The following is a 14502-nucleotide window of genomic DNA, read 5'->3' on the forward strand; positions in this document are numbered from 1 at the left end:
TTAGCATCAAGAAGATCTGAAATGGAATCCCAGATCTACCACTTACTCCCTGTGAAATCTTGGGCCGAATCACTTCCTTATCCTGGCCCTTCCATAAAATAAGTGTTGGGACTTTTTTTTTTTTTTTAAATGTTCTGAATCTATGATCTTGTGACCAAATGCAGTAATTTTTTGCTGTCTCAAGATCCCTATCAATCATTAATCATTTATTCATGTAGCACTTAAAAGGAAGAGAGTCCCTGCCCTTAAGGAGCTTATAATCTAATAGCATGTATGTATGTGATATAAGGGTTGGAGTGAGGATTGGTAATGAGTATCTGAATTCACTAAGTCTGGGAGGTGTGCTGTACAAGTCAAAATTGGGAAAGTTTCAGGAACTTTTGTGGTGTAGTAGATCATAGGGCTTTGAGCTAAGAATACATTAATTTAAAAGCCCAAATCCCACCTGGGTGACTCCAGTTAAACCACTTAACCTAACTCCTCCCACAAGGCCACTGTGAAGATAAAAATGAGAGGGTATTTGTAAAACAAACAAAACACTGCAGTTTAAGGGGAAAAAAAAAAACTTTAAAAATCAAGAGGCACCATTTAAATTAATGCATGATCAAGATGCAGTACCTGGGCTGCAGCTACTTCATAACCATCTGGATTCATGGAAGGCAAGATGTGAATCCTTGTGTTGTGGATCAGCCGGATGATGCGTTCATTCCTCTGGCGGTACTCTTCACACAGGAACTCGCAAAGCTGGAGCAGCAGCTCTCTCCCTAGCACTTCATTCCCATGCATGTTTGCAACATACTTAAATTCTGGCTCCACTGTAATTGTAATAAAACTATTTTACTCTTTAAGCCAGAAAAAGAAGTAAAGAGATTGAGTTGACACAGGATCTATCTCCCTGGATAAACACCCAATTTATAAAAATATAACTTTTTTTTTTCTTCTTAATTTTCCAACAGGTAGTACAGTACAAGGAATACTGTCTTTGAATCCAGAGGATTTGAGGTCGAAACCCCAGTTCTGCCAGATTTACCATCTGAGTGACTTGGGATAACTAAATTAGTTCAAATGTCAGGGCTTCAACTTCCTTACCTATAAAAATAAGGGGATTGTATTTGATCATATCATGTATTGATGATATTTGATCCCTTTCAGCTCAAAAATGATGTGTGATTCTATTAACATAACCAAGTCATTTAACTTGAGGCCTCAATTTTCTCATGTGAAAAAATGGAGTGGTGATGATAAATAAATAGTCTTTAAGTTTCCTTCTGGTCTTAAGTATGAAACTCATATATAACTTATATCGCATGCACTTCCTGAGGCTCCAAGAGAGTAGGATGAGATTCTCACTGTTTTAGAGACTAAATCTAAGCCTAGATTTTCCTTAAATATAGCACTCCATCCACTATGCCATACTGACTCCTGCACCATTAAAATATATATATAAAATCAGCAAGTTTGACCTGTATCAGATTATTGATTGTCTTAGGGAGAGGGAGAAAAGGAAAGACATTTAGAACATGGGCTCTTTTAAGAGTGAATGTTGGAAACTGTCTTTACATGTAGAATGAAAGGAAGGAAGGAAGAAAGAAAGGAAGGAAAGGAATGAAGGAAGGAAGAAAGAAAGAAAAAGAAAAATCTTACCAAAAATCATAGTAACAAAGAGCTGGAATATAACTAAGGTGTCATGTTGCTCTGACACACCTTGTAATTTCTTCTTCCTTCATTTCCCAAACTCACACTGTATCAATGCCAAAAACTTGAGCTGACCTGATATAATCAGATAGCTAGACACTGCTGTCAGCAAGAGAAAAACTAGAGATGGTATCAGCAGCAACAGGCTCTCCTTGTATATTTCTTTTTTCTCTCTTTCCTCCATCCCTTTAAAACTCTTCTCTTCAGTGACTGGTGGTTTTATCCTCTAACAAATCACACCACTGAGCAAACCACAACACTGACCACAAAGCTATCTGCCTACATAGGGGAACAAAATAATCTTTAACTACAAAAACAACAAACAACACAAAGCCAGACCTAAATTAAGGCTGTTTTACGGATTGGTAGAGCCTTGTCATCAGGACTTTGGCTTTTAAGTTTTTAGTTTTTTTGTTTTGTTGAGAAAAGAACCTGCTTTGAATGCCTAAGCAAAACTGAAGCCATTCCTATGATGGTAGAGACAATGATCTCTTTTTCTTGGTTTTGAGTAGGGACTATCTTTCTGCTTTACTGGAGATTACAATCTCAAGTAGATAATATGAAGAAACATAAAAGAACATTTCATTGTTTCATTTGCATCAGATTCTTTATTACCCTATTTAGGGTTTTCTTGGCAAAGATACTAGAGTGGTTTGCCACTTTGTTATCCAGTTCATTTTTTCTTAGATGAGGAAAGTAAGGTAAATAACTTGGCCAAGGTTACACAAATAGTAAATGCCTAAGAATTCTGTGAACTCAGGTCTTCCTGAATGCAAGCCCACAGTTTTGCCCACTATACCATCTAGCTCATTAAAAAGTGCATACAGATCCCAATCGAATAAACAATAAATAAGTCTAGCTTTTCTTGTAACTGTGATTTTATAATTCAGGGTTCTTTAGTTCAGGGGATCAAATTCAAATAGAAGTAGATAATGACAAACCATACATTAGACTCCACACTGGCCATATATTGATGTAGAAAGCCAAACCACATATTACCATTTATGTTTATGTTCTAGTGTATCTTTACTTTGTTATATTGGGTCAATACTCATGAGCTTTGCAAATCACATGTTTGACATTCCTACTTTAATCCATCACCCTGCTTGTGGCTCTACTTTCTTCCCTTGAATGTCTTGACGGTAAAGTTGAACAGTTTGTTCACACAGCCATTCTCTTCCTTTTTCTTTAAATCCTTTATCCCCTTCTCCTTCCTGCTATTGGTCCTTGTGCAATATTCAACACCTACCAACAACCTTCTTTGCTCCTATATCTGGATACTAAAAGCTGAACAAAAGAAGGTAATTGCAAGACTGAGCCCATCACAAAATTACCACTACTTAAAACTGATCTTCAGTGTTTTTTCACAAATGCTTTTATTTTTAAGCTTCCCCAAATAATGGGATTGGCTTCTTTTCAAGAGCCTCAGAAATTAATTCTGTTCTCTGTCCTTACCTTCAGCAAAAAGACTTTGCTTCCTACTTTCCTGAAAAAATTAAGGTTCTAAGTTAAAAATCTTTTAAAATTTCATCAGCCAATCTATCCTTTTCTCCTTTCCTTGCTTAAAGGCCATGCCCCTTTCCTGTTCTTCCTCTCAAACCTCAGATCTGCTTCAGGAGCTTACTTCAATCATTTCCTGATGGTCCTCCCAACCTTATACCCTTCTGGCCTTCACTTTTATTCTATCAGTTCCTTAAAGTAACCTCTTTTTCCTTTCCATATCACCTACTCCTAAGATCATCTTCTGCACTCACTGCTTCTCCCTCATTACCACTCAATCACATTTTAAAGTCTTGTAGTTTGGCTTCTAACAAACCCAATGGAAATCATTCCCTGTCCCCCACCAAGTTTTAGGCTCTCTTCTTATCTTTTCTGACCTTCCTGAGACAAGACACTGTGAACCTCTCCCTACTCTTAATTAATCTGCCCTAGGTTTCTGTGATACTTCTCTCCTCCCTCATCTGAAGAGAAGCCTTCTCAGTTCCTTTTGCTGGGTCATCATCCGCATCTTGCCCCCAACCATAGTTATCTGTCAAAACTTGGTTCTGGCTCTCCATTTGTCCTTCATGTTCTCTCATACATTTTAGCCATTTTATAGGTGAAGAAATTGAGGCTGAGTAATTAAATGACTTGTTCAGAGTTAAAAGGCTATGAAATATCTGAGGCAATATTCCAGCCTTCTTGAGACCAAGTCCAAACACCTTTGGCAGCTCAATGGAGCAATGAATAAAATTCTGAATCTGGAGTCAGCAGACTGGTTCAAATCCAGCCTCAAGACACTAATTGTGTGACTCAGACAAGATTTCCTCAGTTTCCTCTAATAGTACTGAAGGGAGTAAAAAAAAACCTGATATAGTTTTCTTGGAGTAAGATTTCATTTTAATAACAGCTTAGTATGTACCAGTTAAGCTAGCAGTAAATGAGAAACTGGGGCTGTCTCCCCTTCCCTCTCCTTCTCTTCTCTCTTGTGTGTGTATGTGTGTTTGTCTGTCTCTCACAAGACTCCAAGAGAGAACTCACAGGATCTTTTAAAATCTGAGTGTCTTTCTTCTAATTGACCTGACAGTACTTCATCTGAACCTTCCCTGACAAAGGCAAGACCATCAGGATTGGTAGGTGGTTTGGCCTTCAGGTGTGGATGATTACACCCCTCCCTGACAATGAAGGAATGTTACTTGCTTTGGGGGCATTAGCCTCTAGTAACCTTGACTATAAAGCAAAACCATCTTAATCAGGATCTTCAGGTTAGCCTTCCCCTTGGAGACCAAGTCACCCCTAACTTTACATCCAAGAGCAGGAGTCATCCTCTGGGGAGGGACCCACACTCAGGCTGGTACTTTGTTTATCTGTAAACAAAGTCAAGGTCCCAGATGCCCTGAGTGGAGGGGCGGACAAGAATTAGCATATTCTTCACATTTGGAATGGGAAAGGTCTCCTTCAGCTAACCTAAAAGTTGGAGTTTTGACAAAATGGAGAGAGGATGAAATATTAATGATCAAATATTATAGTTGATAAATTACATTTGGGAAATATTATTTATCAATAATATTGAATATTAGGAAAATATTAGTGATCAAATAATATAGCATAATATTAATTTTCCTCAGTATCTATCTACTAGGGTTGTTGTGAGGACAAAATGGGATAATATTTGTCAAAAGCTTAGCAGTGTGCCTGGCACATAGTAAGAACTATATAAATGTTAGCTCATTCTTGCTCCTTCATTTTTCCTTCCTCCTCCTCCTCTTTTTTTTTCTTCCTTCTCTTCCTTCTTCCTCATTGTGATGTGCTATATAAGAATTCAGAAAGGGCCTTGGATGCTATCTGGTATAACACAAACCTAACCAAGAATGTTCTCCACATTATCTCTAATAAATGGTCATCCAACACAATCTGGACTCCAGTGAAATACCCCATCTGTTCCTTTGGCCAAAAAAAGAGCCATTTAACCCTTATGTTTAATGTCAGGGAATCTGTGGTTTGCCTACTTTTTTTTTCCCCAAAGAAAGTCAGGAGAAACTCTGCTTTCTGGAACCTCTCATGTCAAATTTCAAGAACAATTTTAGACCCTCCATCTATTTTCCTGATCTCATTACTTTATTTCCTATCCAAGTTATGGAATGTGATTATATGATTTTCTTATAATTCCAACATAAACAAAGCTGAAATGACAGGGAATAAATATCTTGCAATTTTTTCTTTTTTCCTTTTCTTATAAACTAATCTCCCCCAGAAACCCTAAGTGGGAGTTATTCCTACTTACTGGGACAATTGCTTCAAAAAAAGTATAAAAATTCATTAATCTTTCCCAGTGTTCTAAACTTTTTGGTTACAGCCCTTAGAAGTTTTTCTGACTGCATTTTAAATCTTTCAAAATAAAAGAATCTGCAAACAACACAAACATGACACAGACATTTTAAGACAAAACATACACACAAAGAACAAAGCATACAATTATAATCAATAGGTAGAGAAACACAGTTATAGGTGTGTAGTTTAAGAAACAAGAGCCATGAAGAGAGACCAATTGAAGAGAGACCAATTAATAGAGTTATTTGGTTTTAAAAAAAATATATTTTTAACAGTGGTCTGAGATGAATAGGGTCCCCAGAGGGTCCTGGAGTTTTTATCACAAAGAACAGTGAGCTCAACCAAAATGAGAGCATTAGCTGTGTAGAAAGAAGGGCAAAGGTCTCACCAGATTTGGAGGGGTGAAGGTGCATAGAGTTGGACACTGAAGAATTCTCCAGTGGCACTTAGTCCTTTCCTTCTGATACTAGTAAGTCCAAAGACTAACTAAATGCAGTCTTGTTTCCATTTCCAATCCCACATTTATTTTTTTTAAATTTTAATAGTATTTTATTTTTTTTAATACAGGTAAAGATTGTTTTCAACATTATTTTTGTAAGACTTTGTTTCAAATTTTCCTCCCTGCCCAAGATACGAAGTAACCTGATATAGGCTGTCATGTTGTACAAGAAAAACCCAACCAAAAGGGAAAAAACCATGAGAAAGGAAAAAAACAAAACTACTAGCACTGGTTCAGAGATCCCTAAACCCATTTCTGCTTTCCTGGCATGGGGCTAGGGCTGAGATGGGGGTCTGAGCTGGTCCTGCCTGTATCAGGACTGCATGTTGGACTCCTACCCTACTGCCACAGATTTTTTCTGCTGACCTTCCAAGTCCTCTTTGGTGTTTCTGGAGTATGAGCAGATCTTAATATTTTGACTATTCAGTGATCTACAGCCCTGACAATGAGGAATAACAAGTTTGATTCACAGCGGGGCTTCATGACCAGAACAGATACAGAAGGGGCTTGTCTGAGCTAAGAAAGTAGCAATACAACTGCTATTAACCCATACTCAGGGCAGTTTACTTGCTGGGCCTTAGTTCTGGAAAACAAAGTGTTTCCTAATATCTTGACAACGTAGATCTGGCTCACCTTGGTAAAAGAATATGTAAGCAGAGGAATTTTCTTCATTTCAATGATTATATGTTTCTAATTTATTGCCTTGAATATCAGTGGCAGAAGGGCAAGAAGTGCAAGGTATAGAACATGAACAGTGGCAAGACAGAAGAGAAAATAGGAGCTGGGACATGATAAGTCTGACTAGAATATAGAATATATGAAGAATAAGTTTGGAAAACTGCTTGGAACGGTTTGTGGAAGATTTAGAATGCTTGACTAAGGAGTTTGTCCTTTCTTCAGTGAAGACTGGGGAGCATGGGAAGGTCATAATGAAGTATATTTCCAGAACAAAGAATTATAAAAATTGTATAAGCATTAATATGAAAGCCAGATCAACAGGAAAGAGAACAGAAGTTAGGAAGGTCAGCTAAGAATTGCCTGTCTTGATGTTATGGAATATTTTTACTCTGTAAGAAATGACCAGCAGGAGGAATACAGAGAGGCTTAGAGAGACTTACATCAACTGATGCTGAGTGAAATGAATAGATCCAGAAGATCTTTGTACACTTCAATGTTGTATGAAGATGTATTCTGATGGAAGTGGATATCTTCAACATAAAGAAGATCCAACTCACTTCCAGTTGATCAATGATGGACAGAAATAACTACACCCAGAGAAGGAACACTGGGAAGTGAATGTAAATTGTTAGCACTACTGTCTATCTACCCACGTTACTTATATCTTAGCATTACTGTCTATCTACCCAGGTTACTTATACCTTCGGAATCTAATACTTAATGTGCAACAAGAAAATGGTATTTACACACATATATTGTATCTGGGTTATATTGTAACATATGTAAAATGTATGGGATTGCCTGTCATCAGGGGGAGGGAGTGGAGGGAGGGGAGGGATAATTTGGAAAAATGAATACAAGGCATAATATAATATAAAAAAAATTACTCATGCATATATACTGTGGAAAAAAATTCTAAATTAAAAAAAAAAATTGAAAAAAAAAAAAAAAGAATTGCCTGTCTTGGAAGACAGCTTGACAAGTTAACTACAGACTACATTTCTGGATCCCATTATACACACACCCCAAAATTTGTAATATAAAAAAAAAAAAAACTATGTTAGAAAAAAGCAAAAATCTGAATAAAGTAAAGTATCTTGTCACATTTGACCCTGTGACCTCATTTGGAGTTTTCTTGGCAAAGACACTGGAGTGATTTGCCATTTCCTTCTCCAGATCATTTTAAAGATGAGAAAACCAAGGTAAACAGGGTTAAGGAACTTGTCCAGGATCACACAGCCAGTAAGAATTTACAACCAGATTTGAACTCAAGAATCCAGGCAGAGGACTGTGGGAACTGAGTGTGGATCACAACATAGCATTTTAACTCTTTTTATTGTTGTTCGCTTGCATTTTGTTTTCTTTCTCATTTCCCCCACAGTAAATAGAGCACCAGCCCTGAAGTTAGGAGGACCTGAGTTCAAATATGACCTCAAACACATGCTTACTGTGTGCTAGAAGCCAAACTAAATGCTGTAGATATAAAAAAGAAGTAAAAATCCCTGCCCTCAAGGAGCTTCCAATCTAAGACAATCTAAAAACTTCTACTGGTATTACTTGAAAGTAATCTGACAGGAAAGACGCGATTGTGTGAAGGAGGATCAGGAAAGGCTTCAGACAAAGAAGGATCTAAGTTGGATCTACAAGAAATCCAGGAGCCAGTATGTATGTGGAAGTGAGGGGAAGGTAGCAAGTAAGAGTCCACTGGTAATTGTAGATGCCATCTGAGCAATGTTTTTTGAATATTGATCTGCTCTTTTTGATGGATCTTCTTCAACTAACAAACCAATCATAGCAAGATAAAAGCAAAATGGTCCTTTCCCTTAGGAAACTTATATTCCATCAGAAAGAACCAATCTACATACATGCCAAGTATACAAATATATTGAAGATAATTTTTAGGACCTGGTGGAAAGGTCTTTTATATAATATACATAAGTGCTACTTGAGTTGAGCTTTGAAGGAAGTTAGCATTTTAGAGGCAGAAGAGAAGGAGAGAAGAGAAAGAGATCACAGAGAAATGCTTATGCAAAATGGTCTCAATTATATCTTTCTAGGAAGTAAAGGAGCTTTCCCTCTCCTTCCAGAAATAGTTTTTTGGTGGATGGTGAGGGATGTAGGGAAATTGACTAGATAACAGCTATACCTTCTGAATGAGACTCAAGCCTAAATTTAAACTTCTGGCTATCCTTCTTACTTCCTTCATATATTTTCCCTAATTAACTTCCTTTAGAAGTGGATCAATTCCATACTACATGACTTCTCAGCATTTTTCTGCAATTTATACTGTATGATCTTGGAACCATTTATAATTACTTTCTCTGTCTTAGAGAAATCTGAGGAGGGAGATATTTTACAAATGTATACAAAGTAAACTATGAACAGTATGCAGATCTACCAGAAGGTTATTATAATATAGTTTGGCTGGGAAGTGAGGAGAACCTGCACTAGATGGGTATCAGGATCAAGAGGAGAAAAGTGGGTATATTCAAAAGATGTTATAAAGGTGAAATGAGAGGTTTTGGGAACACATTGGATAGGGAAGAAGTGGATATTAAGTCCAAGATGTATCCTAGGTTTGGAGCCTGAGGGATCTGGAGGATAGCACAGTAATAGGGAAGGCGGGAAAGGCAAGAGCATTTGGGGAAAAGATAATGAGTTCTGTTTGGGACATACTGAGGTTACTGGACATCAAGTAGTTTCAAGAAGACACAGGAAGGAAGCCTAAAAGATACCTACAAGAAAGCACAGGAAGGAAGCCTAAAAGATACCTACAGTTACAACAATTTAAGTAGAAAACTAAAATCAGAAACGAGATTGAAAGGAATTAAAAAGAGTAGAAAAGTGGAGACACCAACTATACATTGCGTTTTTAAAAAGGTAATCAGGATTAAGTGACTGATCCAGGGTTACACAGCTAGCACAGATGACCTTTTCAAGGAGTTTAGCTACAAAAAGAAAGGATAAAGTACTATGGGTTTTTTGAGAATAGAGGACATGAGCATACTTGCAGGCAGATTGATGAGGGAGACACGGTAAGATTGCTTGGTGGCAGTGAGAATCCAAATATCTTCCACAAATTAGCAATAGACCCAGTCAGAAGGGTTGTGATTTTCTCCACCTTAGTTCAGCAGCACAAGTTGCAAGAAATTAAGCAATTAAAGCTGGAAGGAAGCAGCTATAGTATGTGAAGGGTTTGGACAAGATGACTTCTGAAGTCTCATTCTTTTCTAAAACTATTTTGGTAATGGTGGACTGGTAGGTGGAATAAAATAATGATGAGGTCCTGAATGGTGTTTTGGATATAAAGAAACTTAATTGATCACTGGGGTAGGCAGGGAGAAGGCTCTGATAGAGACCAGTTTAGCTCCAAGATCCCATGCTCTGGGAAAGTAGTCCAGTCTAAAATCCAAGTTTTATCAAAGCTCCAAGACCACCCTCTGTAGAGGTTTCCAGCAGCCTCATCTTGTCAGAAATCCCTGTAACATCCCTGAGGTTAAATGTTCCCTATCAAACCTACTTATGGGGCATCCCATGGCCTTCTTTCTGGGTCAGTCCACCTGGCACTCTACCTTGTGCTCTTTCCCCTTCCCCTGTGCCACATGGTATCTTCCCTAACTCCATTATGCTTCCAAATGCCACTTCACTTCCTTACAACTGTAAGGATTTAGCCTGCCAGCTAAGGGCATACCCCAGCCTCATGGGGTGCTCTCTTTCTCCTGGGTAACTGTTGTGAGTTCCACTTGCCTTTCATATGCTCTCCCACTCTATTTCCTACTTACCATTACTGGTATCTATTGTATCCCTTGATTTTATCTGTAAATGCTTCCCTCAATAAATCTACCTTTTGCCAAAGAGAATGATCACTGTGAATTCTTCACATGGATGAACCCCAACTTTTGGTGCCTACTATCATGTGGTGTCTACATCAACTATATCACCCACATGATGTTGGTGCTTACACTACATCAAATAACACAATGGGGACTGGAGTAAGGTGAATAGCAACAGTAATGAAGAGGAACTGACAGGTGTTCTGGAGTGATGAAGGTTGAATTCAAGATAATAGATGAAAAAGTAAAGGCATATTGCAAATAGAGCAGATGTTTCAGTCCTAAGGGATTATGATAACAGTGTTATTGCTAAATAAATTGGCAAGTTATTTTGTGGAAAAGGAAAGGGGCACATGAGTTTGATTTTAGACAATGAGTTAGACACAGCAGAATGTCCAAGTAAAAAGATCCTATATACATATATATATATAAAATCAATATGTGGGTAAGTTGTATATTTGTAGATATATATAGAGAGATACAGATTTGCAAATCATCAGCATAGATGTGAAAGTTGAATGAATGTGTAATAAATGAATGTCCAAAAGAGATTCACTCTTAGTGGCCAGTTCACATAAAAGAGACTGGGGCAAGTGATGAAACTGCTTTGCTCCCTGATTCAGAGAAAGCTCAAGTATTCTGACAGTTTCCAATCCACTCATTCATCTGGACTTTCTTCCAGGGTAATGTTCCACAGAGTAATTTCCCCTGCCCCCTAACCCCATCCCAAGACTTCTAAGTTCAAGGAAATGGCTATGACCAAAAAAGTCAGATATAGCAAGCACAGGAAAGTCCAGGACCAGGAATCCATACCAGGATTTGAATGAGGCAGATCAGGGAGGAGGAGGTATGTTTGTACTTCAATTCTAGATCTAGATTCTTGGGTAATTATCCCTTTGTAAATGCTAATTGATGTTAGTTAAATGGAAATGGGGCACCCAACACAGAGGAATGATAGTGGGAAGAGATCTAGGGTTTAAACTGATTGCTTTTAGTTTCTCTTTGAACCCTAGTGGGGAGATACACAACCATGCTCTGGGCACCTTCCAGACTCAGCAGAGCCAATGGGAGTTGGATTAAATGCTTCAGAATCTTAGATAATATTGAAAAGATTTTCTCTTGAGAAAAATGAGGCTTAGAAAGGTCAAGGATGCTTCTAACCATATGCTAAAGAGTTTCCAAGATGGATTGGCTCACTGAATTAGACAATTCCAAATCTAAGAATCTCAGAATTGGAAGGTTATCTTTCAGGTATCTATTTTTAAAGGTCTAAAGTCAGTGTCTACAAAACATAACTTCCTAGTTAGATGTAAAAAAATCTTTTCTTCTCCCCTTTGCTTTCCCTTTCCTTGCACTTTATCCTCTATGCATCCATGACCTGAATTTTATGCCAAGCTGCCAATGAGGGCTAAAGAATGTGCCTCAGAAGGAAAGGGTGCTTTTTTTGGTTTTGTTTTTGTTTTTCAGCAAATGGGCTGGTGACTTGCCTAGGGACACACAACTTGGTGTCTGAGGCCGCATTTGAACTCGGTTCTTCCAGACATCCTGAAGTAAAGCACTACCCACAACATCACATAACTACCCCTGAACTGGTACTTTTTAAAATTCTAAAGTCAAATATCTGCAAAACTTAAACACTTCCTAGTCAGATGAAAAAAAATCTTCCAGTTTCTGTGCTTGTCTATTCCCCTTTTCTTCTCCCCTTTTCCCCACCTTCCATCTCTTCCTTAATCTTTTCCTTCTTTCCCTCCCTTTTTCTTCAATCTCTTTTTCTCTTCTCCCACTTCCTACTTGGTTTATATTCCACTCCTTGGCTGGTCCATTTCCCCTACACTAGTGACCTCCATCTCCACCCTAGCCTTCCCACAAAGAAATGGGACTATTCCTATTATGCAGCTACAACATGGCTAAAATCAGGGAACTAGAAACCTCTTTCTGTTCAATAACTGTGTAGAAGCCATTCTTAGACATGACCAGAAGAAGGGATTCTCTCGAGTAGGAGGCAGTCGCCCAATTTCCACCAGCCTCTGCTCCCATACTCTAGCATACTGGTGGTTGCTCCTTAGTCCTAACTTCTAGATCATTTCTTGACCTCAGGGTGACTGAAGGCTGCTTGTTCAGCAGAACAGAGAAAAAAACTTGTTTTCAAATTTACAGGGAAGGAATCGAAAAGTCAATTTGCTTTGGCAATCAAAAAGAATTGTTTTTCTTCCTCCTAACCTTTCCCACTAACCCGGCACCATCACTATTTCCTCAAGACGTCTGAGTACAGTTAAAGTTTTTAAGCAAAGCCAGGGATTAAGATTAGCTAGGCCCCTGGAAAATAAAAGTAGAACAGGGAGATTTTGATGAGCCACAAGTATGGAGGGAAAGGTCTAGATTATGAGCCTGGGTGGAGTACCTGGGTAAATGGCAGCTCCTAGGGATGTGTGGGAGAGGTATTATTCTGGGCAAAGCTCCTGCCCCTGAAATCCCAGCAGCCAACTCCCCCAACTGGTACCATGTACAATGAAGGTTCAGTACTCACACAGCTCGTGCATTCCTGGGAAGTCACTGAATTCCAGGGCATAGAGATGTCTTCCCTTGACGCTGCGACCGATGCTGTAAACTCGTGTAATGTGGGGGCATTCGTTATGTACCTTGTATAAGGTCCGCATGAGATCATCATAGCGATGATGCTGGAAAGTCACAGAAGCCACCCCACCTAACAGCAGCAGGAGCCGGAAAAGGACCGAGAGCGCTTCAGACATTTTCCTGGGCCTCATTCTTCAGAGACACCCCCTTCTCCTCCAGGCCCGGCTCCCCTTCCCGTAAGAAACCAGGGATACCGAAGTCAGCTTTGCGTAGCTTCTCGTGGAGAAAGATCCAGCTACTGAAGGCAGGAGGGGAATTGAGGCCCGCCTTTTAATCCCTCCCCCCCACTCCAGGTTTGGGATGATTGATAGCTGGGAGTGACCTGACTTTATCTCCTCCCCCTCCAGATCCCTGGGAAATGTTTTAGAGACATTTCCCTTAACTTGGAAGGTTTCACTGATTCTGGTTCATTGATTAACTGCCGAGTAAACAGGCTTTTGGAGCTGCTCATAACCCTTTGACTCCTGAAAAGTGGGGGAGTGGAAAGGGGTGCGCGGCAATTTGCCCTGTTCTTTACCCTACAGCTCCAGTGAGTTGTATTAAAATAGCTCAGGACTTTTAAAACTACTTTTTGAGATAATAAAAGAGGGAAAAGGACCCGTATGTGCAAAAATGTTTATAGCAGCCCTTTTTGTAGTAGCAAGAAACTGGAAACTGAGTGGATGCCCGTTAGTTAGAGGATGACTGGGTAAGTTATGGTATATGAAGTTAGGGACTATTATTGTTCTATGAGAAATAATGAGCAGGCTGATTTCAGAAAAGCATGGAGAGACTTACATGAACTGATGCTGAGTGAAGTGAGCAGAACCAAAAAAACATTGTGCACAGCAAACAAGATTGTGGGATGATCAACTATGATGGACTTGGCTCTTTTCAATAGGAAGTGATTCAAGGCAATTCTAACAGAGCTGTGATGGAAAGAGCCATGTACATCCAGAGAGCTGAATGTCAATCAAAGCATAGTATTTTCATCTTTGTTGTTGTTGTTTACTTGCTTGTTTTTTTTTCCTTTCTTGTGTTTTTCCCCTTTTTGATCTGATTTGTGTGTGTGTGTGTGTGTGTGCAGCATAATGAATATGGAAATACATTCAGAAGAATAGCACATGTTTAACCTATATTGGATTGCTTGAGGGGAGAGGAGGGGGTAGGATGGAGAGAAAAATTTGGAACACAGGTTTTCATAAGGTGAATGTTGAAAACTTATTTTTGTATATATTTGGAAAAATAAAATACTATTAAAATTAAAAGAAAGTGGGAAAAAACCCTACTCTTTGGGGAAGTGTGAGAAGTGAAGGAGGGAATGAGCCAGGCTTGCAATTTCATTGGTGGTCTTCTTTTCCTTACAAAATCTCA

The 14502-nt window shown here is 38.8% G+C and overlaps 1 protein-coding gene across 1 annotated transcript in view; it reads right to left on the bottom strand.

The window, feature by feature from the left end:
* The window catches only part of CPN1 (carboxypeptidase N subunit 1), a 39509-nt gene extending 26007 nt beyond the window's left edge, over nucleotides 1-13502 (bottom strand). Inside the window, exons 1-2 of the mRNA XM_074296060.1 lie at nucleotides 13043-13502; nucleotides 619-815 (exon numbers count right to left, since the gene is read on the bottom strand). Of these exons, the coding sequence (XP_074152161.1) occupies nucleotides 619-815; nucleotides 13043-13280 (435 nt within the window). The 5' untranslated portion in view covers nucleotides 13281-13502. The remainder of the gene's footprint in view (nucleotides 1-618; nucleotides 816-13042) is intronic.
* Between the last annotated feature and the right edge of the window lie 1000 nt (nucleotides 13503-14502).

This window comes from Sminthopsis crassicaudata, chromosome 2 (assembly GCF_048593235.1).
Source record: "Sminthopsis crassicaudata isolate SCR6 chromosome 2, ASM4859323v1, whole genome shotgun sequence".
Lineage (NCBI taxonomy): Eukaryota > Metazoa > Chordata > Mammalia > Dasyuromorphia > Dasyuridae > Sminthopsis > Sminthopsis crassicaudata.